At 35.8% G+C, this 26,447-nt stretch overlaps 1 protein-coding gene across 5 annotated transcripts in view; it reads right to left on the reverse strand.

Moving 5' to 3' along the window:
• KLHL5 (kelch like family member 5) overlaps window positions 1-26,447 on the reverse strand; it is a 60,506-nt gene that overhangs the window by 7,975 nt on the left and 26,084 nt on the right. For 2 of the 5 annotated variants that reach the window (XM_064653019.1, XM_064653021.1), the window contains 7 exons: window positions 21,775-21,957; window positions 16,028-16,164; window positions 15,027-15,223; window positions 7,393-7,605; window positions 3,456-3,642; window positions 2,348-2,572; window positions 1,889-2,051 (listed from right to left, as the gene is read on the reverse strand). In XM_064653019.1, coding sequence (XP_064509089.1) covers window positions 1,889-2,051; window positions 2,348-2,572; window positions 3,456-3,642; window positions 7,393-7,605; window positions 15,027-15,223; window positions 16,028-16,164; window positions 21,775-21,917 — 1,265 coding nt within the window. In that variant the 5' untranslated portion in view covers window positions 21,918-21,957. Of the gene's footprint in view, window positions 1-239; window positions 424-1,888; window positions 2,052-2,347; window positions 2,573-3,455; window positions 3,643-7,392; window positions 7,606-15,026; window positions 15,224-16,027; window positions 16,165-21,774; window positions 21,961-26,447 lie in introns of all 5 variants that reach the window. The other 3 variants (XM_064653018.1, XM_064653020.1, XM_064653017.1) reach the window with 2 other exon arrangements.

The raw sequence follows: 26,447 nt of genomic DNA on the forward strand, positions 1-26,447 counted from the left end.
TCGGAGCATACCCAGGTGAAACTGAGCTTAATTAAGGGTGAAGTGAATTTATTAATTTAGCTTGAATTGCTAACTTAGCTTAGTTAATCACTGGCTAGCCTTAGTATATTTAGCACTGATGCAGTAAGTGCATTTATCAACAGCAATTCCAAATCTGTATTTCTGTTGCTTCAATAAGCCCAATTGCTTCAATTTGTGGATCTGTGATCATAAAAGTTATTGAACACGACCAGACTTACAGCACTGAACTGGTTATAAACAGAAATTCAGCCCAGCTGCATCCAGCCCCTCTGATCTCTGAGGACCAGCTGGAATGCAATCTTCTGCCAAATTTCATAGTATAATGCAACAGGCTCTTGGTACAAGAAACATCTTGCCACACTGGAGCAAGTCCAGCTGATGGTCACGAAGATGATGAGAGAGCTAGAACACATGACACAGGAGGAGAGGCCGAGAGAGCTGCCTTTGTACTGTCTTAGGAATTCTCAAGACAGCTAAGGAGGCATCTTATTGCTGTCTTCAACCACCTAATGAATGTTACACAGATGTATGTATAACGTTGCATAGAAGACAGATCATTCTCAGAGGTATGCAGAGAAAGGAGGAAGAAAAAAAGACAAGTTCGAACATGGGAAATTTCAACTGAGTATTAATTAGAAGAAAAATGTTCAGTACAAGGGTGGTCAAATATCAGAACAGGTTGCCTGGAAAGGCTGTTGAATCTCCATGCTTGGAGATATTCAAAACGCATATGACCTGAGTTACCTCAATTAACTAGAAACTAGATCCAACTTTAAGGTTGGCCCTACTTTGAGTTGGTATTGGATCAGATCACTCCAGAGGTCCCTTCCAATCAAAATTATTCTACAAGTCTGTGACTCCAACTGATTTTTATTTTCATAATAGCTTGATGAAAGTACACTTACATTTTGGGATGCTATAGAGCAATTACACTTAGCCCAAACGAAAATAATAAAAATCATTCAAAAGTCTAGGAATCATGGCCTACAAATAAAGACAGGAGATGGAGTTATTCAGTCCTGATGACAGAATACTCAGGGAACATGTGTCTGTAAATACAAAAGGCTGTTGCAAGTAGGAAAGAAAAGATGCATCTTCAATGTTCACTTTGGATAGTACGAACAATAATAATATAAATCAGCAAAAGGCATTTAAAACTTGACATCATGAGAATTTCAAAGATGTATTAAAGGTTAAGCAGATATCTTACGGAAGTTACAGAAACTATACCCGCTGGAGGTTAAGAACAAGATCACTCTGGCTATGAGCATTTTAGATATAATTGATTCAGTTTTGGGGTAGCGGAGTTGATTACGGAACTCCTTGACGTCCCTTCCAGCCATTTCCTACGGCTGCTTTATAAAACAACCTAGTTATATAAATATGCTTTCTATTAAGAATTAGGCATATTTTCATTAGATTTCAGATACCACTCCAGATTAATTTGCCAGAGCTTACTGTTCTGAGTTAATACAATATAACATGAGTACTCCTCCATGACTTTGCAATAGTTTTGGAATCTAAATTCCAAAATTCAGTTTAAATCGCCAAACAAAGTTCAAATGTTCAATGTAAGAGGAAATCACTGGAGTCTCAGTGAAAGAGAACAACTATTTACTCCTTTCAGTACGAAAGAGATTGTAACTATTAGCCCAAAGAGACAGTACTCATAAGAGGTACCACGGGGTGCTGTGGTGCTGTGGAGAAGCTTGCTTGACCCAACACAGTATCTTTTCTGTGAATGAAGAAACGTAGCTCTTAAAGCTAACAACAGGTATTAATCAAGGGATATTATTAATAGTCATTTAGGATGGTCCTGTAATTACATTAAAATAATGAGATTTTAAATTTGAAAATATTCACATACTTTCCATTTAATATTGCTACACCAACAGTGCTCCTTGGAGTTGACATACTAGCTACGAAGTTCCACTGACGAGCCTGTGGATCCCATCTTTCTACTGTATTCAGGTAGCTCCAGCCATCATGTCCTCCTACAGCATACATGGGACCTTCCAATACAGCTACTCCTAAAAAACAGATATGAAAAACAATCACTTCTAGATAAGGGGAATAAAGATCACAATTTCCTAGTGACAGTCCAGTGTGCACCACAAAATATTGAAAAAAAAACAAAAGAAAAAAGAAATTTCCTGTTGGTAGCCAATGCTGAATATAATCTGAAGGAAAAAAGTCACTGAATAAGCAGTTGGCATTAAAGCAAAATTTCCACCACCCTAACTTAATTTCTGAATGTTTTTTGACCAATCCTAAAACAGATAACCTTTTAAAAGTATGCATTCAGCCTTTACAGAACTGTACATACCAAGACCATGACGATGAGTGGACATAGGTGGCATTACACTCCAAGTTTTTGATCTAGGATTATAGCATTCCACAGTATTCAATGTTTTCAGTCCATCTCTGCCACCAACAACATACAATTTATCATCTAAGACTGCAACTCCAAACTGTAATCTTCGTCCATTCATGTTTGCAACTGGAGTCCACGTATTGGTACGAAGTTCATACTTTTCAATACTTGTAGCTCCTGAATGACAAGTTACATATGCAAAAAAAAAGGCCTGAATTATTAGGATAGTTTTTATTTCAGCAATATGCTGATCCCACAAGACACTATGATATCCTGCACCATGTTCTTAACTCTATGTAGACAAATAGTCTTTTTTGACTTCCTTAGCAATTAACTGCATCATTATAAAGGAGGACTTTCTCAGTGCTTTTCAAGACAAAAAGCAGATTTTTTAACTGCTTTGCAGAGTTAAGCCTTTGGAAATAGAAATATTAGGAATATTAAACAAACCCTGTGAAATGCAGTTATATATTGAAATCCACTCTTTTGTAATATTGGACAAAAAATTGAAGGTATGAAGGTAAGCATGAAGTACTGAAAGTCCTAACTTTAAAACAACAACTTTCTCTGCCATAACTTTTCTAATTTGCCAGATCTCTTCTAGCTACCATTAAACAGTATGGAAGCATCTATGAAAAAGATGATCCAAGTAGTTGTGACAAAACTATTTAACAATTGTCAAAAAGCATTTTTTTTCTCTTTTTTTTTAAAGCATGTGCAGGTCACCTATGTGCCCCTTCTGTTATTTTCTTCCTTTTCCAAATTACTGCCCACTCAAGTAAATAAAGATCAGTTTTCATTCAATTAAACACTTCACTACTCAGAAATCAGCTACTTCTTTGGTAATTTCAAATCAATCAGAACTCTCAATTCCAGAATGTTTACAGTATTATTGAAGATATATAGACCTTTTTAACCTAATGAACAGTATACACTTCAGATGTTTTATGTTCTGTACTGCAGAATCCTTGAATTTTAAAATTAAGATGTAGTAAAAACATCTATCAAACATTTCTTTTAAAAAACCAGCTCATCAACTAAACGTTATAGAAGCCAATACCTTTTGTTGCATCCATTCCTCCAACTGCAAACAACACGCCCACTGTAGATTTTCTAGGTTTGGTGCGAGGGCTTTGCAACATAGGTCGTCTCTCTGGCAACAGATGGTACTTCATTGCTTCCATAATGAGTTTTTGACATTCAATGTCATCCCTAAAGAGTGCGTTATTTTCCATATCTGCCAGAAACTGTGAAAAAAGAAAATCAAACACGCTGTATTGCTATAAACTACAAGAAGAATAAAAACAGGATTATCAAGATAATATTTTACACAAAGACATCCACTGCCCAATTTAAAGTCTCTGTATTTTTAAAACGGTCATATAAAAAAGAGCAGGGTAAGAATAAACTTATAATAAACTAAATATTCACATTTTAAGCTAAGCCATTAAATAAATAAAACAATTAAAAAAAATGAAGGCCATTTGATCTTAGGCAGTGATTTAAACTTAATGGTCCAAAGGAAGGAAACAAAATCTCCTCAAGTTCCAGTGCCATGCAGGAATGTTCAAGGAAATGGAATCAGGCTCCCGGTATGTCAGTCAGTTCAACCTCATGCTTACATTCCCAAATCCACCCAATCCATGGGTCTGTAAAAGCTGCTTCAGCACAGGTTGAATATTTAAATATATATTCTATTCCTCACTCTGACAGTGACCCAGATCACGGTGTATCAATTAACACAAGCCTTTGGTAAAAATTTTAGACCAAGGATGCAAGCGAATTTGGCAACTGTTAAATAAATTGACTTAAATAAAATTCAACTAAATAAAGACTACTAATAAAAGTTCTTAAGTTCAAAGGTTCTGGAGTGGTTTGTACTCCATGTTTGTCAGGCTGCAGGGAAAAAAAATTATTAGTATGGTTAAGTGTCATGACTCTAATTATTAGAAGTCTGGACAACTGGCATTGTTCTGAGCTGCATGATGTGGCCTCAGTAAGACAGAAAAAAACAAGTGAAGTCCCCTACTGGAACTTGGCCAGTTGTCAGAACAATGAGAAAAAGGCAGATGCCTCTGAAAATCCCAAATCCAAACACTTTGTGAATATTAGACATGCAAGTCCACAAACCAGAATGAGATGCTATTGTTAGGCTGTTGACAGCCAACCAATAACAGGTACAAAACTGCTGTGACATTAGTCATCAGGAGTACTAAAGGGACTCGCTGTGAAATAGTTGTGCACAATATGGTGTGAACATCCCTGGCTTAAAGCTGCCTTAGGGCTGCGAAGTAGCAAATATGACAACCATGGTTTGGGAAGAGATACAGGTAAGTACACACTACTAAACCTGAACATCAAATCAACACAAAATATGACAGAAAACAATATTAACACACAGAGACTAAAAAACCCCTTTCAAAGCCCTTCACTAGCGAGTTTTTAGAAAACTGAGACTTTTGTAGCATTTCTCCACTTGGTTAATGTTCTCACTAATAAAAATAGCTGATGAAAAGTGTTCCCATTGCACATAGTTTAAAAATATACTTAAAAAAGAAATCAATTCATTACCATCATCCTAAATCAGACATTGTCACATCACAGCTGCATGCATGAAAACTAATGTGTGTACACAACATGACCAATTCAGACCTCTAATATATTTTTATGATAGACAAGCTGTGTTTAATACTTAAAGCAACACTATGTGGGAATGTGAGTTTTGCAATAACAAGATGCAACCTACATTTTCTACAGCTTCTAACCCCCTCAACCTATAAAGAAGTTCTCACAGCATAGAGTCTCAATCTCTGAAAGCAACCTTATCTCATTTAAAAAGAAATGCAATCTAACCTGCAGACTCTTGAAACTGAAACTACTATAAATATTCTTCACTCAAAGAACTTGGAATGGGCTTACTGAAATGAAAGTAATTTTTTTCCAAGTTTTATTATCTACATAGCTCAGTCTAGTAAAAGCATTTCTAACAGCATTTATAAATGACATGTTAGCATGAAATCATAGTAACTGTAAACCTGATAAGGAGAAAGGTAATGCAGACACTTAAGTAATAAGAATTTCTGTCTAAAAGAAATCTGAGCCATCTTGTAATTCAGAAATTCCTAAATCATCTTTTTCATTATTTATCAGAGATTATATTTGTCATCTTACAGCTTATGAAGCTGGCAAATATTCATTCATCTTTAACAAAAAGAGACTTACAAATATTTAGCACTTGCATTAACCAGACAGATGACAGAATGCTGTCTTCAAAGAGATACACAAAACCAAACAATAAAACAATTCATTATAATTTTTTGCTTCCAGTGCTACAGTTTCACAGTATTTCCTGAAGCTTTTTTTTAAAGTGTATGAATCCAATATTCTTCTCATCTCTGCCTGCAACGTTATGGATTTCAGCAAGTTGCTCAATTTTCTAATTTAATTTCTTTCAAATATCTTTAACTCATCAACCATAAAACTAAAAAGCTTTTCACTGTTATATTTGCTGTCAGATCACATGTCATGTGATCATGAAGAAAAAAATGATTCTGAAAACATTAAGACTGTTTTGGGCACTTCAAATCGATTTATTCAATGCACTAACTGTTTCCATATTAAAATCACAGCTTTAACACTTTAATTTGTTAAAGAAAGTAATAAATAAAAAGGTAACAGAAAAACCTTGTTTTAGAAATGTAATATATATGATATATTTGGAGATGAGATGAAAAATTGAACATAAAATAACAAGTGAAATACTGCTTTTGTGTTTCATCTTGCTATTTTCCTAATCACTTACTAAGTGGACATAATTTGATTTCAGTACATATTTCTGGGATAAATTCTGTACTTTCAGTTTCTAAAGATGTTTCAATTACAGTCAATTACGTAAAAGGAATACAGCAGAGGTTACTTAGTTATCAATTAATTAAATGTTCAACAAAAGAATTATTTCTTCCCAGTCAACTGGCTTACACTGTATTATGTTTACAGAAAAAGTGAATTACGAAGTCAAGCCCAAAACTGAGAAAATCCTACTATTGAATATCTATTAATCAGTATAGAAATAAATACTAAAATGCTTGGTAGTGAATCTTACTATCCAGCAAGATGACATCAGATTAGAGGTAAAACACAGAATGTTGCACATGTGATTTATCACTATGAATTAATTGAACTACATTTTTGTTAATGAACTTTACTTATTCTTTGGGTTCCATAAAAATCCTATTGTCTTCATTTAATACAGCAAATTCTCACTAAACAAACTGAAGACCATAAAGTAAAATCCTTTGACTGTATAGTAAGTGTTAAATATTACTAAAGAAGGTCCAGCAAAGAAAGAGAAGAAAGGAAAAACAAATAAAAATAATTGAACCTAGTTTGCATGCATGCTATCAGATAATGAATACACATGACACTACCAAGAGTAGTTATTCCTACAGGATTAGGAAAACTGTAATTCACTATTCAAACAAACTGAGCCCAAGGCTTCCTCAACATTGTGTGTAAATGTCCAAAAAGGAGAAGTAGTATTGATTGGGAAGAGCAAGAAGTACCAAATAATGGCCCATCAAGAGTTAATAGAAGAAAAATCACTCCTAACAATTTATTCAAATTGCATTTCCTAGCTAAAACTGTATGAAGGAAATGTAGTGAGCCAAAGAAACTGCACAAGTTCCATAAAGAAAAAATTAAAAAAGGTCACACCTTCTAGTGACTAACATTACCGTGATAAGCATTTTTATAGACAAGAGAAGCAACATTTTGTTAGCAGCTCCACCCCTTCTTGTGTCCTGACTGATCTCAGGTTAGGATCAGAATACACTGCAGTTCACAAACAGACACAAACTATCATGCTAAGTCCTTACATGCAGCTCTAAGAATCCAAATCAATATCAGTTGTATGATTTGCCACTATCAATTTATCTATGAGGTAGGCATTATGCCCACTGTAACTGTGGTATAAATTAGAGAGGAACCGAACAATTTACTTGTGGAGCAAGCAGAGGCAGTCTAATGTAAGCCAGGAGTTTACTGAGATCCTTCCTTCTCTGTTCCAAATCATGTCGAACCCACGTAAGTAGTGCATTCAGTATAGTTTCTTCATTAGGAATATTCATGTCATCACTTGCTAAAAGCTTAGCAATTTCAGTGGCTGGCAATAATAGAAATTCCTGGTTTCTAATTACTTCCATGAAGTTTTCCTGAAAAAGAAAAGAATTTTAATACAGGTGATGTCATACTTTGAAGACCTACTATATCTTCCCCTCTTTTCCCTCTCTTCATGCTGGTTCTCACTTGTACCACTGGAGAACTGATCTGGGAGGAGGACCAAAATAAAAAAAAGTAAAAAAAAAATGTACTGAATTATTTTCACCCCTGATCATTTCCCTAACTCAATCATTCAGTCTCACAGACAGATGCGCTGAAACAACAGAGGGGAAAGGGTATGGACAGAAATGAGCCATGGGTTGTGAGCAGTACTATCTTGGCACTGCAAAGTGAAGAAGTACTTTCTGAAGTACAGTTAAAAAGATGCAGCTGGTTCCTGTTGACAATGTAAGATGCTTTGTCAAGCACACAGCACATCATGCTACAACTGGGTACATGTAACTGTTTTCATTACTGCTAAATGAAACTGTGGCATTAAGTTTTCAGAGGAAGTAACACTAACAATTTTATTGTGATTTAAAATGCATTATTTTAAGTTTATTTTACTATTTTGTAGGTTTTATACAGCTGATCTGACTTGTCTGGGGAGCAAAACATACAAAGAATCCACAATATTGCACATGCCTTGCTATATTAACAATATCTAGTTTGACAGGATTCAATCTTCTAACTTTCAGTCTGTCATTTTCAGCAACAAATCCTTACTTTAAAATAGGAAATTCACAATATGTAACATGTCCTACACTGATATCCCATTACTTCATAATATGAGGACTTGCAGCATATTCTGTAAGGATTCTCAACAACATAGGCAGAAATAGCAGAAGCATGTAGAAACACAATCAGCACCAAGAACTTACAGTGAAAAACCTGAACATAACAGAATAGGGTGAAGTCATGTCTATCCTCTTTCCCCATATACCTTTACAAGGCAGCAAAGCAAAGTAAAAGCAAAAAAGTAAAATCACAACATATGCTTATATTTTGGTAGTTCAAACCCCAGCTAAACACATACTCAAAACCAAGAGTAACTTCACAACAATAACACAGTATTACAATCAATTAATTAAATGCACTGTTGATTGCTAGAGAGGCAACTAACAGGATGCTGGTTTTGCTCTGCCATCACATGCACCTCCAAAATACCTGGAAAACAAAGCATATTAGATCCAGCAACAGGGAAGTCTGGGGGCCTTATATAAAAATTAGCCTTATTTAGTCTCTTGTTTAATGATTTAAAAAGAAAGAATTGCACACTAATGAAAAAACTGTAGATTAGAAGCATGTACATATTGGAAAAAAATAGGATTTATAGGTTAAAAAAAGGGGGAAATTTCGGAGCAGAAGCAGGATCTGCACTGCAGAAGAGGTCTGAATTTAGCATTCAAAATAGCAACAAAAACTACAGTACAGTTTGGCATCGCATATGTAATGGACATCATGACAACAAAGCAAAAGAGTTAACACTTCTTCCTTTTTATTGCTTAGTCTAATCATTTCAAAGCTATACCTCAGTACTCCAAAGATATTGACTAATAAAAAAAAAAGTTGAGCAAAGAGGAAAAAACTAACAAGGAGTAAACAGTCCACCTTACATGAAAGCTAGGTGTATATAAGATGGCTACCAGATGTCTGAGGGGAAAGATCAAAGTGACTCTGCTCTAGGGGTACTTCTGGAGTTGAAATTAGGAAAATAATTGAAAATGTTATCTGTGTACATAATTCTATTCCTGGATAGAATTTGGAAAGGAAACATTTACATTTAATATCTGAAAAGCTTTCCCACAGTAGATCCAATTGTCTACATAAAAGCAGTGCTTTCAAGTGGAAACTGAAGTAGATAAGAAGGGAGATAGAATCATCTTTTCTTCTTTAATTAATTTAACAATCTGTATTACAAAATGAAAGTTAAAATGATCAAATACATGAATTAAAAACAGTGAAAGGACTCTACCAATATTCAGTAGCACTACACATGCACTGCTATTTATTTCACTCTGATATTGAATGCCTGGGAGTAAAACTGAAGCTGAGAAATGATCAAAATTATTTCCAGAGTTTAAACATGCAGTTCATAGGAATTCAGATTCCACTGAGTTAATTTTTTCCACTGGCTGCTTTTTTGTAGATTCTCTGTCCTAGAGAGTAAGCAAGCTGGACTGTGCTTTTAGTTTTGCTGAATGAACAGGCAGTGAGCTCTGACAGAGAAAAGCCAACACTTACTACCTTAAACTTTCCATATTGTCTATCCAGATCAAAGAAAGAGGAAGGGGAAAGCACTTGCATGGAAAGTTTCTTTTGTCTCTGAAGGCAACAAGTTGATCTTGCATAAGTCAGTCAGGGATCATCTCTGGAAAGCTTTTCTCCAACTGGATTTCATCATTTCAACAGCTGTTGTGTGTAAAAAGCCTGATTTTCCTTCTTGTTGCTTGCAGACCATTGCTTTCTGATGGGAACAAGTTCAACTTCCTCTTGCTCCCATTCTATTTTTAAAGCAGAGACTCCTTTTGAGTAGAGTATCAAAGCATTCCACTGGGAATACAGGCACTCTTTGTCCTATGTCTGGATTTTTTTATAATCAGAATCTGACAATTCCTCTTCCTCTACAGACAGAGATTCTGAAGACAAAAAGGAGGAGCCAGTGTATCTCCTAGCATTCTTAACCTCCTCATTAGTCTTTTCTTTCCTTCTTCTTATGGGAACCCTCTGTGGAAGAACAGGATATTTCAGAGAACAAACGGTCTGCAATTTCAACCCCTTGCTTTCTGGTCCTGAAAGTAAACAGTTTCCCAACCCCCAAATTAGCTTCTCAAAGTGCTTGGAAATTTTATCAAAGTAGTAGCCTGAGGTTTATGTATTAGCTAAGACAGGGACATGCAGTCCCCGTGTTCAATGCTGTGCACTGCTTATTCACATTATCACCTCAATTTCACTCTTCAGCAATTGCAGTGTGAATAATACTGATATTCTTAACCACAGGTCTGCCTTGGACTTGATACAGAGCAAGAAAATATCTGGAGCACATAAAAAATAAGGTGTTATGATGCTTATTTCTAAATGATACTTAATCCCAGAGTGGGATACAGTGAGATGGTTAGTCTCTCTCTACACTGTGTCAGAAGGATTAAAACCTTAGTGAGCATCAGATACCTTCAGGTTGAGAAGGACTGAGGCTGCCCAACAGGCAGCTCTAACCACAGGGCTCTGCCTAAACTCTGAACCTGGGCAAACAAAAAGCAAGAGGTGCTTGACTCACAAGATCTAAATGAGAGCAAACAGTGAATGTAATTTTGTCTGCTGGCTGTTTCAGTCTGCTGGTCAGCTGAGGTATGAATTCACTAAGAACTGAGGAACTGAGCTATCTGACTTCCTGGTAAACTATTAATAGTTAAACAGATGTTAGATACCATCTACTTTGCTTTTAGTCAACTTTGACTGACGTGTTAAGCAATAAACCAACCTAATGCTTTCAGTGTGCCCAGTGTTCACTTAGAGTACAACTATTGTAGCTTCACTCCTCATTGTGCAGCTTCTGGATTCCAAAACAGGCTGAGCAGCATGCAGAAACCTACTTAGACTTTCCAAGGCAGTAATGATCTATTGTGCTAGGCAGGGTTTTCACAAGTAAAAAGAAAGTGAATGAATATTTTCCAAGTCAGATGATTACTGAACAGGGTATTTTGGACAATTTCAGGTGCCTTGTTTTAGGCACTATCACAATCTTTGGTTCTGGCCCTTTGTGGACAAAAGAAATATTTAAATTCCTCCCCTTTTCATGCTCCCTGTTACCAAAAGAAAAACTATCCTGGCTGTTTCAGGAGAAAAAAGTACAAATTATCCCTCTTCAATTCCTCCTCCCAAGTCATAACTCCATATTGCAATGATTTTTTTGTTACCCCACCCCTGCCTTACAGGAGAAAGCAAGTCTAAGTGTCCCACACCTATTCTTCTGCAAAATACCTAGTTTCTATGCTTGGACTCAATCTGCCACTCTATCCTCTCTAAGTTTTTCTTCTTATAAACATCCATTGGCTGTGCTCAGAAATCACGCAAACTCTGAAACTATCTGAATCTGGTAACACTATCACTGATCATGTACTTCTGAAGAGTTCTGATGAAAATTAAAATGGCTTTTCACTCTGCTTTAAGCATGGAAAGCTGAGCAACAATGATTACAGAGCTAGGGACTGACTCAGGTACTATCACACATAAAGTTTAGAATGTCTGCTTTTTTTTTTGATTGTAATTCAGAAAGTTAAAATCTGGCTACTGAAGAAGCTACTAACACCTAAGAACACCTCACTACTCACCACACATATTTCGTGTTCTGGAAATAACATAGGCTAGCTTTTCCTCAACTCAGAGCATTAACTTCCCTTTTGTTTACTTTTTTTTTTTGAAAAGGAGCTATTTGTTTTCATTGAAGGTACACTATCAACTGTTTTGAACAAACAAGATGGCAAAAAAGGTGTTTCTTTTGACTCTGAAGACAGTGATAAAAATGCACAAAAGGCATTTTGTGCAAGAAGGTTTTACAAATTAAAGCAAACAGATGCACTACTGGCCAGTCTAATAAAATCCATACAATTTATAATTGCATTACCCCAACACTATATACAAACTACAGCAAAACAGGATAACCTTTGTTCAAAAGATACCTTTACCCAGATACATCTCAGGATTCTGTCAATTCTATTTTAAAACTCTGATGCATAAAAATCAGAGTTGCTGTTTATATAGCATTAAATCTACTACGGATAACTTCAGTTCATTTCATGTTTCACTTCATGCATCCTGAGGATTTTTTCAAGCTTTAGTCTGTAATGTCAAAAATTGACCTGTTTTGATAAACTTAAAAATTATTCTTCTCTGAAAAAACAACTTATCAACTGTCAACACAGAAAGCAATAAACTAATGCAACACTTAAGCCCTTTTGTAACAAACATCTACATCTTCAATATGAAAAATGCAGCATTTAAACCCTTCTTATTAATTTTTTTAATCCCTGATGCTAGCCAATGGCTAATGAACATTATTCACACACAGCAAGCCTATTAACAGAAGTAGGCCTAGTGGGATAACTCACTGATTGGTCCTTCAGTTTAAACAAATGCTCATTTCACCTGAATGTCTAGTCTTCATACAAAGAACTATTTTAGTGAAGCAGGTAAGATGATTACCAAATTATCATGTGTCTTAAAAACCTTTAAAACTGAGAAGTTGTTGTAATTGTAGAAAAAGTTACATGGCAATCAGGTTTTTTTTCCTGTCAAAGGAAAGGAAAACTTATAGAAAATAATATGTATAAATTAAAATTTAAATATTTTGTACTATTCACTACCTTCTACTACGAGTACTTTAAAAAAACTGGAAATATAAACTATTTTCTCTATAATCTCCCACTGTTCTATGCAGCCCAACACAGCATAAAAATAATTCACTGTTTTAACATACAGAATTTTTCCAGGTACTACAGGTGTGTTTAACCCTTGGGCTCTAATACTTCTTAATGGAAAGAGCATCAAGTAGCTAGCACTTACTACTGTTGAACATTTGCTTTTTTTCAAACAGCTTTTAAACAAATGAAATTACTTGGGGATTTATTTTAATTGGAAGATTCAATTGGACTATACATTTCTATGCAGTTTCCATAGCAACATTCATTTCAAACTAAAGAAGCTGCTTCTCTATTACTCATTATTACTAAAATTCAATTTCATGTCTCTGTTGGAACTAAACAACATTAAAAGAGGCCTTGGGAAAAATCCATCTAGCACAACTAATTAGTTCTGAAAATGGCTTTTTAAAATTCACCTAATTTGAATTTCACCCACATCAAAGCCTTAAAAGCAACAATATTGCCACTGAAGTAAACAACGGCCAAAAGGCACGAAACTATTTTCCTCTGGTCTGAACAAAAGAAAGAGGTGCTGTAAAAGAATGGCTTTTAGAAAGTTCACAGCTGCTATCTGCCATAAATCATGAATTGCCAGTCAGAATAGTAAGACTATAATCCCTAACATTCACTTTTAAAGGTGCATTAGTCTAACAATTATTAGTATTCTGATCTTGGCAGTCCACTTAAAAGAAACATGAGAATAGCACAGACCAAAATATATGCTTATTCTGAAAAAAAATAGGTCAGGGGAGGGAGGTTCTGTTTTGGCATTTTTTTTTTGTATCACTGCTCACTCAGCATTAATTCTAATATTCCTCAAAGGCATAGGCCACCTTTACCTTTACTGTTCCATCTGTCTGTCTATCTAATTGCAGTGTCCTTATTTTTGTTAGTGCAATAATGAATAGGAACATGTAAGTTACAATCTGCACATTATTTATTGACTTGCTTTGGTAAATTTCAGTGTGTACATGATACTAAATGCATGAGAGATCTGAGGAAGAACATTGTATTGTCTATAAAAAAAATCAAGCTTTTTTAAATTGTTACACATACTAAACTAATTTAAGCCAAGAAGATATAATTAAAAAAAAAAGTTTTTAAACAAGCAAAACCTAAGGCGGCAAGAGGAAGAGCCGTGGATTTCTCATACCAATTACGAGACACAAATTACAACTCTTGGATCTAAGCCAATATCTTAATGGCAAAGCAATGCCACACCACACAAGCAAATTAAATACTATCTTCATTCCCACATCTCTTATGCAGTATCTACATGCCCTCATTCAGGTCCCAGGAGCTTACACAGGAAAAATTTCATCAAGAAGAGAGTAAAATGCCTCACAAAACTGGAAAGAACTGACTTGCCTTAGAGATAGTTGTCCTGCTTTCTTCTGATAACATTACTAAAATATGCTTGTGAAAATGAAAAAAAACCATTTTACATTAAAATAAAAGGATGACTATTAAGAAGATGGAGTTTGATTAAGTTGGCAGGTCAGTCTTTCCATAAAAATATAATTGACAAATTTGTATTTAGTCATATACTGCCTAGGCTAAGATTAAATTCTTTAATGTCACCCTGACATCCCACTACTAAGACATAAAGGACAATCCAGAATCTACACTGATGAATGCCCACATTCATACCCCAACTTAGAATGGATTACTCCAGTTCATTACGAAAAAACGAACTCTACACTTCCATTCTGTAATGTGTTATTTTGGATTAGGTGATGGCAGCTTGCCCACTGCGAACCCTGTAGTTTTTGACTGTCAGAAATAATAACAAGCTTTTGAATTATTTTATTAAATGCATATCACCCAATCCCATTACTGCTACAGGGACCTAAGAATGCTTGACTATTTCTTTCCAACTCTAAACCAGCAACTTTACTGTTATTTTGTCTTTTTTCATCATGGGAACACATGTACATTCTTGTTTGGAAAATGATCAAGGCTTTCCAGGGGAAAAACTTAGTACTTTCTTCAGGAAAACATTCTGTATTTTTCCTTACTAAATAAAGCTGATGATACTTAATATAACAACATACCATAGTGTAATTGTGAGCCACCTTGTGCAAGTCAGTGCAACCCTGTGCATCAGCAAAAGATCGGATTCCAAGGCAATTGGACGGGTGAAGCTGCTTCATTAGGAATTTACAGCATGCTTCTACAACCTGAGAGAGCTGGAGAAGGCAAGCTGTAGACAACAGGCACTCAATGTTATCTTCTTTTAATTCAAGGCGACCTAGTAACATTAAAAAGAAGATTACATTAGTTTGCTCTTATAATTTGTTAAATTCCCTAAAACTCAGGGGCAAAAGAATTATTTACAGGCTATATGAATTATTATATCATAGAAGGCTTAGTAAACATCACTCTCAGCAACATATAACCAGCTTTTCAGAATTGGTATCTATAAGATGTAAGGAAAGGGAATCCTAATAAGATTCCTTTTTTTGTCAGTCATGATACATTTAAAAGATTCACATAATTTGTGAACTAACTGAATATAGTATTATCAGAGAAACTATATCCTACCAGGTTGTCTCATTTAAGAGCAATTAGACCTCATTGGGGTCTACAGCTTCCTCATGGTGGGAAGCAGAGGGGCAGGCACTTATCTCTTCTCTGTGGTGACCAGTCACAGGACCCGAGAGAATGGCCTCAAGTTGTGTCAGGGAAGGTTTAGGTTGGATATTAGAAAAAGGTTCTTCCCCCAGAGGGTGGTTGGGCACTGGAACAGGCTCCCCAGGGAAGTGGTCACAGCACCAAGTCTGACAGAGTTCAAGAAGCATTTGGCCAATGCTCTCAGACACATGGTGTGACTTTTGAGGCTGTCCTGTGCAGGGCCAGGAGCTGGACTCGATGATTCCTATGGGTCCCTTCCAACTCAGGATATTCTACAATTCTTTGAATAATTGTTACTTACTTATAAGGAACTAAATACGTGAATAACAACTTGTAAAGAGCTTTTGAAATGTAGTAATGGCCTATAATGCTCACAGGAGGCCAGTTCATTAGATGAAGTTCCCGTTTTCACTTCAATTACCTGTATATGCATATTGAACCAGAGCCCACAATGCATTTGGCTCCACACCTTCCATCTTGATTTCTTCCTGTCTTGCTTCCCTAACATCATTAGTGAACATCGCCGCAAAATAGTCCGAAACAGAGGAGAGAACCAATCTGAGTATGTCATGCAGGAGAAAAGGAGAGAGACAAAGAGGAAAAGAAAAAAACCTTACATTTGTTACTTTATGATTCATTACTTTGCCCTTTGAAGAAACACTGTAGTGAGAGAAACATTTAAAAATTGACAAAGTGCTCCATGCTCTAGTTCCTCTCTATGAATAATGAAGTACTGATACTAAACCTACATTTGCTACTGAACTAAATTAATTACCCTTTCAAAGCTCAATGATTTTTAATAGCCAACACAGACACAACCCACAACCCTCTCCAAACTGAAAATGGAATATAAATATACATTATAGAAATAAAAAAAAATTGAGTTGACTTCTATTTATCTTATGTTAATTACTTTTTTAAAGGTGAAAAATTACTTACCAGTCCTTTTCAAAGTGCTTTAAAATGCTTTTACTCTTGGTGCACACAGCCCTTTTTAACAATTCAGTATTTTAAGATACTGAATAAGTAAGTAAACACAACAGACATTTCTTTGGATTACTGAGAGTAAAACACTCACTACAAATAACAATGCCACTCCACAAAACATGCAAGAATTCTGATGTCTCAGTATGTCTTTACAGGACTAGGGTAAGAGAGGAAGGAAATGATGTGTAGCAGGAATATGAAATCTACTGTAACTATTCATGAGGACTGCTGGCCTCTTTCCTAAGAGACCTCCAGGAACAGCCTTGTGGTTTGGATCAATTTTTGTGCTGCAGCAGTTCACTGCTGCCTTGCTCACAGGGAATTTGATATAAATACACTCGGTATATGTAGTGAGCTATGTGAACAGCAAGCCCAAGAACCAAGCCTACTGCAAATACACTAAACAGTTCATATGCATACATTCAATTAATCTAATACTTCAGTCAGTTTATGCTGTGCTGAATCACTATATAAGCATAAGCATGTTAAAATGACAGAGGTCAGGAACCACAAAACAGAGTAAAATTAATTGAAAAGGTGAGCACCAGTGCTTAGGGGAGGATTTGCAGGTACATACACAAAGTCATAAACTACAAAGAACTGACTCTTAGTTAATCAACTGCGAAGTAGTTGACTAATTTCAACTACTTTTTTCTTGTGGATTTTCTGACCATTGACCATTTGGTCAGGCTTACATTATTCTCTTTCTCTGGCTGCTGAGGCAACAGAGCTGAGTTAGGAATGTATGGGGGAAAGATTAATTTTATTTTAACACCCTGTATGATTGAAGTCTTGTCAAGAGAAACAAAGTTCTGTTCTTTTAAAGAACATATTGTTCTTGAAATGAGATTTATTCTGTGGCTGACTTGCTGAGAAAAATTAGAACTTTCTGTCAAGGTAGGGCCCAGGCATTTTAACCTCAAGTTTAATGACAACTGCAGTTGAATGAAAATACTGCCTTCCAAAGATCTGTAGGAATAAGTTAGAGTACATTTATATAAACAAGGAAGAATTTCTCTAACTGCTTTTGATGCTAGAATGAGATGACATGATCAGATTTCTATGTACAAAATAGCGATTCTCATTGGAAGGAAAAGTGATTAGAATATTTCTGCAGGTCCAATGCAGAATTAAAAAAAATAAAAAAGGCAAACCAACCAAATTAAAATATTCACATCTAGCAGTACTGACTTGGAACTTCTACGTCAATAGAGCTTGAAAAAGAATGCTTTCTGCGATGAGAAACAAAATGTAGAACTTAATCATACTACAGTTTTGGGTTTGTTTTTTTCTTTTTTCTTCCCCCAGCAGTGTAAGTGGCTTAGTTAGCTGCACTATTATTTAGAAAACATCTTGACTGTTCACATCTTAGGAACAGCTGTTGAACCAATGCCAAATCACAAGGCTCCCAACACCTTCTACCAGCTGTTTGATATCAGCAAATTTCTCCCTGTAATTTCCAGACTCAGAGTCCTCCAAAAGAAATGAATACAAACCTAATCCATTTACTATTTTTGCAAACATGTTCAGATCCATGAGGAGGTATTCATGCTTCAGAGCTTTAAGTGCTTTCCAGAGAGTGACTTGCATATGCCAAAACAGGATGTGCAGCCCAGGAGTAGATTAAGTAGACTGTAATTTGCCAAAGCATAAATTATACTGACAATAATTCTGTAATAATTTCAGCCAAGAAGCATATTCACAATGAAAAGCCTTAGAACAGGTATCCATACTTTTCTCTTAATTCAATTAATTTAGAAAAAAAATTTCCTTCAAAGAAAGAAAGGCTATTAAAAGATACAGTGACAATGCCTCAAGGTGACACTAAAACAGCATAAAAGAAAACAAAGGCAGACTTTCAGCCAACCGGCCTTTTCTTGTCCTATCGTTTTCCCCCTAGTCAATAAAAATCAACTGCTGCTATACTCCTGTGATTTGATACCCCCTTGCTCATTGATCTTTTAATCTCATAGCTACTAACTGATTTTTATTTCAATTAAACTGCATTTCTACAAAGAGATTATACAACATGAAGCAACTAACACCTTCATGTAACTGAAGAATCCATGGAAGACTTTCCCCATTCATATTTGACTTTTGTGCTAAAAAAGCTCTAGAAGAGCTAGGTGACAAGTATGATTTTTTAAAAGAAAATTTGTGCAATGACTATACACTGAAGTTGTAAGGTGATACTGAAGAGTCCATGGTCTTTCAAACAAGCTTCCTAACCCCTAGAGTAAATAAGCTCCCAATTGGCTTCTTTCCTTCAGTCCCATGTCTTTTGTATTTCCACCTTTCAGACAGACAGTGGCTCTGCACAGATGCTCAGACTGCTGGTTAAATGGTGTGGAGCAGGCCTTAAAGCCCCTCTGGCCAGGAATTTACACACACCTCCCTTTTCTTGCTGAATGTTCTTATCAGTAGGTTATTACCAAACAAAACAAACTTTTATTATGGATATAGCAGTTAGCTAAAAGTAATAAAGAGGAATATAATAAATTACAGACATCTGAATTTGCAGTGGACACAGAATAAATTCCTGCTATGAAAAGCCTAACTAAATTAATTAAATTAAAGTATGCAAAATTTCTTCAGGAAACTGCAGAGTAAAGGTGTGGGAATATAATGCATTTCTTCCTAGTGGAGAAGTGTCTCCTTTCCTACTTGCTTCTTGACCTCTTAAATAGACGCTTAGCTATAATTTCAGCACAGAATGAGCAGATAAACAGTCTTGGAACAGTAGAGAATGCCATATTCAGAAAAATCATGACTACGTGTGATGCTGTTATTTTGTAGTAGACTCATAGCCTGAATTCTTTCAATAGATACAAATCAAAACCTCTCAGAATTTCACAGTAATGTATTATTACTATTACAGACATCAAACTCACTTCTTTCTCTAAAAACATACATCACGTACCTCAGAACATTCATTAAATGTAGAAACCGATAATAAAAAAAAAAAACCACCAGGAATTATTAAAAATATCATGTTCAAACAAGGAAATCTGAAAACTCCTCTCTACATATGTGTGATTAATATTAATTAAAAATGTTCTTTCTTACTAACTCTATGTGACCACATACTAAGAAAAACTCTTATCTTTCTTACAAAAAAGAAAGGGAAAAAAAGCTGTCCAGTGTAAGTGAACTTTCTGTTTTATTACATATCTTAGAATGCCAAGTCATTAATCTAATATCTATTAAATACATCTTTTGTTGCTTCTTAAGTCTCAAGACAAAATAATCATTAGTGTCTTGAAATGCACTGACTGATCTAGCCTGCAGTCTATACTAAAGAAGTCAGAACTTGGATACAGGCAGCAAAAAAACAACAGAATTTTTTTCTTATAACATAAACTACTACAAGTACAGAAAGGCAGTCATCTTACTGAATTTCTATAAAATTCTGAACCAAATTTAAGATTTCTGTCTTTATCTTTCCCACTATGGAAAAGTTCAGTTTTCAGTGAGGTACTTGTGATCTACTGGGATTAAGACTGTAGTTATTACTGTGTTTCTCTGTGAAAACAAAACAGCAAAAAACTTATTATGCAAAAGGCAATGCTTCTTTCTAAGTTGCTCCAAAGTTATAAAGTGAACAAAAGACAACCATAAGCATCCCACCTCCTGCTACAAGCATGAAGTGTGCTTCTTTGGCTCTAACTTTCATGCATATCTAAAACACAATATCCCAACTATAGAAAGATGTTTCTCCTCAGAAGAGAAGACTAGAGCAAATAACAGGTGGTAGCATATACCTAATGCACTACTAAAATAGATACAGTAGCAGAAACTGGAGAAGTGAAATCAGTTCTCTAGATAAATGAGAAACAGGTATGAACCACATTAAAGGGCTTTTTAGCATGTTGTCTTTCTGTTTATCTCCTTGAAAATAAAATCTTCCAGTCTTTACAAGATATTCACAGTTGTCCTCTGCACCCTTTCTATGCTTTTTAAATGATTACATAAACCATACTCGAAACGTGTACTGCAAAGGCGTTGCCTTGGACACACAAGGAAGTAAAATGATTTTCTTATTATAATCACTATTTTTCCCTGTTTACAGCACTCCAAAGCTCTTCAACCCTGAATTGCTTGATCATGTGCCTACTAGGGGTGTGTGCATTCTATTTTCATCTGATTCACTCACTCCACAGGGACAATGCAGCTTTGCAACTAATTTGAACACTGCATAAAATTTAGTCTCTGAGTGCAATAGCAAGTTATGCTAAAATTGCCTCTCTGCTCCTCAAGTCAGTTCCCATCCCCATGCTATCATTCCCTCAGTTGTGTCAGCACAACAATGTGGATAATATCCAAATAAAACAGAAATCTGGCTTTTAAAGAAAAATACCATCCCCAAACCAGCAACCTCTTCCCATCCTTTTATCATTATTACAGTATTAAGTTGTAGTTTCAGTGTGGGAGTAGGAATGAGCAATGGAAAACAGGAATGCTTTAGGATGCTTCTCCTGTTGTAGACCTCAGCTTCGGAAACCACAGCTTAATTATACCTAGGTTCCTGTTTGAACTATTAATACTGTGCACAAAATACCGTAATGTGCTTCAGTTACTCATACCTGTGTTTCACAATCTTCGGTATTTTTCTAGCTTTTAAGTGGCATGCTACATGATCCCTTAACTACACAGATGACAGATATGGTAATGTTCAATCTAATTTAGACATCTAATACTGCCAGTGTTCAGCAGTCTCCTATTAAAGGACTCTTCTTACTATGGGAGCAAAAAAACTTTATGTGGACAGAAGACTGTCCTTATTGCTAATTATGACTCCAACAACATAATCATTAGTACAAAATAAAAACGAAATCTAAGAAAAAAATTTTACATCATTCTATGGTGCAGAAACTACTAGAACTTACAATATGCTGGCAGTGTATTTGGGACTTTTGGGAGTTTAATTTTGTATGCAAATATCTTAAGCATACTTGAAGAAAAAAGTAGAACGTGAAATTACAATTATTTTTGATTCTATATCACATACAACAGACAAAGTAACTTTTAGGTTCCAAATAAATGTTAAAAAAACCATATGCATGTTTAAAGTGTTCTAAATTGTTTAGAATATTCTGACTTTTTTAAAACAAAACATAGGACGCACTTTGAAGGTGCATTTGTAAACAATTATGAAGTTACTTCAAATTATAATAAACTTACCTGTGAGCTGGAATTCTACGATCACCAGCAACTAACACCACATCACATAGCTGCTTGTGTCTAAGATAATTCTCCATCTTCTTAAAAGTTTGTTCAGCGTGGTTGAGAGCCTGAAAAAATTCATCTGAGGTACAGGGCTCCATAGTTTGACAAGATGATAAGGTATGACTGCTGTTGGAGTTCCTGCTGAAGACAATAACAGAAATCTTAGTTCACACAATATTAAGGTGAAATTTTATCTACAAAGGATAAAATAAAAATCACATGTGATTTTAAAATTGATGTGTGTGATTTGTTTTAATATATATTCCCTTGCTATTTTTTCTTCATATTCATACTTTCTCCCTCCAGACCTTGTGGAAAAGGTATGATCATTTACTGTTGTACTCTTCAACTAACAGACACAGAGAGATCGGCCCAAAAATTGTACCTATAGTGCTGTCAGATGGTTAAGGAAGAACATCTACCAAGACCCTACACACTGAAAAAACAATGGAAGGATGGCAATAAGGAACCAAACCTTTCCCTGCCACGTACATTAAAGTCTTGCTTCACATTCAGCCTAAGGTGGCTGGAACAAAACTCAGCATATGGAGCTGGTAAAAGCACGTGGGCATGTGGGGGAAAAAACCCACAAAGAAACACATTGATGTACTACTACTCCCATTGCATGAACCCTTGTGTCTGATGTGAGATCTAGCACAGTAGAAGCCAACACAAGGGAAAAGTGAGGGTGGATGAAGAGAAAAAATTATTCCTGTCCATACACACAGCAGCTTGGGAGAAAAGAGGAACAAAGAAAACGTAAAAGGAATGCATGGGCCTAGGAGATAAAGAAGATGAGTCCTAATTATGTACCTGTGGAAAACACATTTTCTTGCTCACTGTTCTTTAACTGACTACTACTTAGTTTTCCACAATGCAGGCAGCTTATAAAATACTCTGGACCTACCTTAATATTTGGAAGGATGTGAATTCATAAGACCTACATCCAGACCCCTGCTTTTACAAAGATGTCATGGATTTACCATGTTCAGGCTAAATCTATCAAGCGACTTATCTCACTCCTAAGCATAGGACATTAGTTTCAAGGCAGAGCTTCTCAAAACCAAACTCTACATTTTCAGCAGAAGATTTTCTGTAAAGCGGAGCTTTTTGTTTGGGGTTTGTTGTATGTTTTGGGGTTTTTTGCATGTGCCCAAATAGCTAAAAAGGTCAAGCAGTTTGGTACTTAATTCAAAGCTAAATCTAGCAACGGATCAGAAATGAGATACCTGCCTACCTACTTCTCTTGGAGGACTCAATCTTAAATGTTCTTGCTGAAGCTGTGGTTAGCCATTTATTTGTGTCAACTTTCTCCCCCTTCCACATCCCCCATGAGTCACTTGTTCTGCTCTACCACTGGCCCTGTAGCAAGCTGGAACAAGTATTCTTTGTGGCCATTATGGAAACTGAATCACGGAATTCATATACGTGAAACATGTAACTATGTAACCATGGAAAACATTATACCAGCTGAGTGGGTGGCATTCTCAAGTCAATGAGCACAAAGTACTCAGGGAAAGCCACTCTTAAACCAGCAACCTTGCAAAAAACCCAAACCAAACCAACAACAAAGAAAAAGCCCAACCCACAACAAAAAACAAAACAAAACCAAAAAAAAAACACCAGAAGTGGAAAGAACAGGCTGCTTAGGAAATCCTTGTTCTTTATCTCCCTATCACAATTTAGCACGCTCTCAATTGCGTTTTTTTTGGTTTGTTTGTTTGAACTATATTCTAACCCAGATTCCTCAAAGTAACCCAATTAATAATGATTTTTAAAAAATTACATGCTATCAGGGATTTGATTTGCATTACAACCTCGTGAAATGTTGTGCAGATAGAATGGAAGACGCAACAAAGGAAAAAACTTTCTAAGCCAGCACTTTGCCGGATCACACCCTCACTGGAGCTATTGCCAGCCTCAAGACTGCACACATGTATATTCTGCACAGAACTCAGTCACCACTCTTGTTCAATAAGAAAAAATAATTGCAGTGGGGTTTATTTTCCGCTACCCACAATAAAGCACTTATTCACAACATAACAGAGCTACGCTTAGTTGTCCCCCTCATCTAAAGAAGTTTATATCTGTCTGCTAGCTAGTAACTTAAAAACCATTTTCCATAAGGAAGGAACATGAAAAGGAAAGAAATATTAAGGTTCAGTGGTCCATAAAGAGAACATGAAACAGACAGTCTAAAGTTCAGATATTTGCAAAAAGGCAAAGATAAAGCTTCAAGAGCTTTATCTGAATGACTGGTTATGAGAAATTCAAATGCGCTTCCTTCCCCAAACTGTTTTCTGCATCTTTTTCCCAGTTCCATTTGCCACAGCCATGACAGCCTGGGAGAATACACAAGCAAGGAAAGAATAGAGGAAGGGAAGGACTTGCTTTTCTCTCTCCCAGGAGTAATGCTGAAATGCCTTCCAAAATTTTTGGCCTACATCCCTTCCACCCAGAAGGAGGAAAGCTGGATATCTAATGCTGACCCATGAATGCCATGCTCAGAGCAAACATCCGGCTGCAAGGTCCTGCAGCTCTGAGTATCAAGGCAGGTGTGCTCCTTTTGGATTTGGCTCTTGACTCAAATTTATCTTTTAGTATGAATTTCCCTTTCTATAGACTAGAGGTACTGCTACTTCTGCACACCTCACACATACAAAGAAAATTACATTGAAAACTGGAAGATGTCAGCACACGAGTTAAGTGTATTAATGAACCCTTTCTGCATATTCCATTAAAATTCAGATTTAAGATAGTATTTTTAACACATTAAGTAGAAATATTATTATGAGTATCTTAGAACATTACTCAGTAGGGTTTCCCTTTTTATTCTCAAACATCAATCACGCTTCTCTTGGTCTTTGGTTTTTCCCCCCTATTTATGTCAAAAAGATCCTATCTAGAACTGATCAATTTTTATTAAGCATGGTACAATTTCAGGATTGGGGTGCTGGTCGACAGTCAGTCGAACATGAGCCAGCAGTATGCCCAGGTGGTCAAGAAGGCCAGCAGCATCCTGGCCTGTATCAGCAATAGTGTGGCCAGGAGCACTGGGGAAGTGATTGTCCCTCTGTACTCCGCACTGGTGAGTCCGCACCTTGAATCCTGTTCTGGGCCCCTCACTACAAGAAAGACATTGAGATGCTGGAACATGTCCACAGAAGGGCAACAGTGTTGGTTAAGGGTCAGGAGCATAAACTCTGGGGAGCAGCTGAGGGAGCTGGGGTTGATTAGCCTGGAGAAAAGGAGGTTCAGGAGAGACCTTACTGCTTTTCAAGCAATAGGACAAGAGCAAATGGCCTCAAGTTGCACCAGGAGAGGTTAGATTAGATATTAGGAAAACCTTCTTCAATGAAAGAGTGGTCAGGCATTGGAATAGGCTGCTCACTGAAGTGGTGAAATCACCATCCCTGGAAGTGTTCAAAAAAAGTGCAGATGTAGTGTTTTGGGACATGGTTCCATGGTGGACATGCCAGTATTCTTTAATGGTTGGACTCTATGATCTTAGAGGTCTTTTCCAACCTTAATGATTCTATGATTCTATATAAGTTACTCTAAGGACAGTATCTTTCCCATGCTAACTACATATTTTACCATCCTGGTGACGAACATTAATCTACGAAAGATGTTAGCTTTCTTCAACTTCTCTGCCTAATAAAGAACATATAAGATATAATATATAACATATAACAAAAGTATGTCTTTTGAAATGAAAATTTTGTATACTCCATGCTATAAACTCTTGAATTTTTAAAGGATTTTATTTCTTGAAGTAGGATGCTTGGAAGAAAGAGCTCAACCCAATATTAACGGCTCACTGCAAAGCAAGGAAACAATTAACTGGGCTGAAAAAATGGCAATAAGCAAGTTTCAAAAGTAAAAGCAAATACAATGATGACAACTGGAGAGCTGAATTCACACCTCTCCCTCTACTGTTGTTTCAGCTTTGTTCTAGCTTAAACAAAACCACAAACACAGATTTCAATATAAAACCAAACCAAACCACAACATATACAAGCCTTCTTTCCTCCCACTTTCACTAAACTCTCTCTCAAAAAGAGAGTGTTTCTTCTATTAACAGGACTTGTTATTTTAATAATTTTAAAGCATTGATATTAATTTTAAAGGAGGAGTTGCAATGGTTATTTTGTAACAAATATTCATTAACAACCTATGATTTTCAGTAAGTATTAACCTTGGCTATAACAAAGGTTGTAAAACTTTTTTCAACCATTTTATTTCATGCATTTCAAATTATTTTAAGAAGGCATCTTTTAAGTTAAAATCTCCATGCTTGTCTTTGAAATAAAAATGAAGCAATAGAGACTTCATTATGACTAAGAAAAGAATCAATTACACATTTCAAACCATTCATTTTAGAATGGAGATAGAGAAACAAAAATTTGAAATTAATTTAAACTTTTTTTCTGAAAAATTGCATACAATTTGTCTGAAAAAAAATCTCTGAAAATTATGCATAAATTCACTCATATTTAAAACTGTTCTTTTGCCATGATCAGTTGACCTAATTTAACATCATCTCTACCTCTTACTGCAAGGTAAGAGTGACAAGTTTAGATCAAGGTATGTGGTACAGATGCTGACCTTATATATAAGTACTACCT

Source organism: Pseudopipra pipra, chromosome 4 (assembly GCF_036250125.1).
Source record: "Pseudopipra pipra isolate bDixPip1 chromosome 4, bDixPip1.hap1, whole genome shotgun sequence".
In the NCBI taxonomy this organism is placed as follows: Eukaryota; Metazoa; Chordata; class Aves; order Passeriformes; family Pipridae; genus Pseudopipra; species Pseudopipra pipra.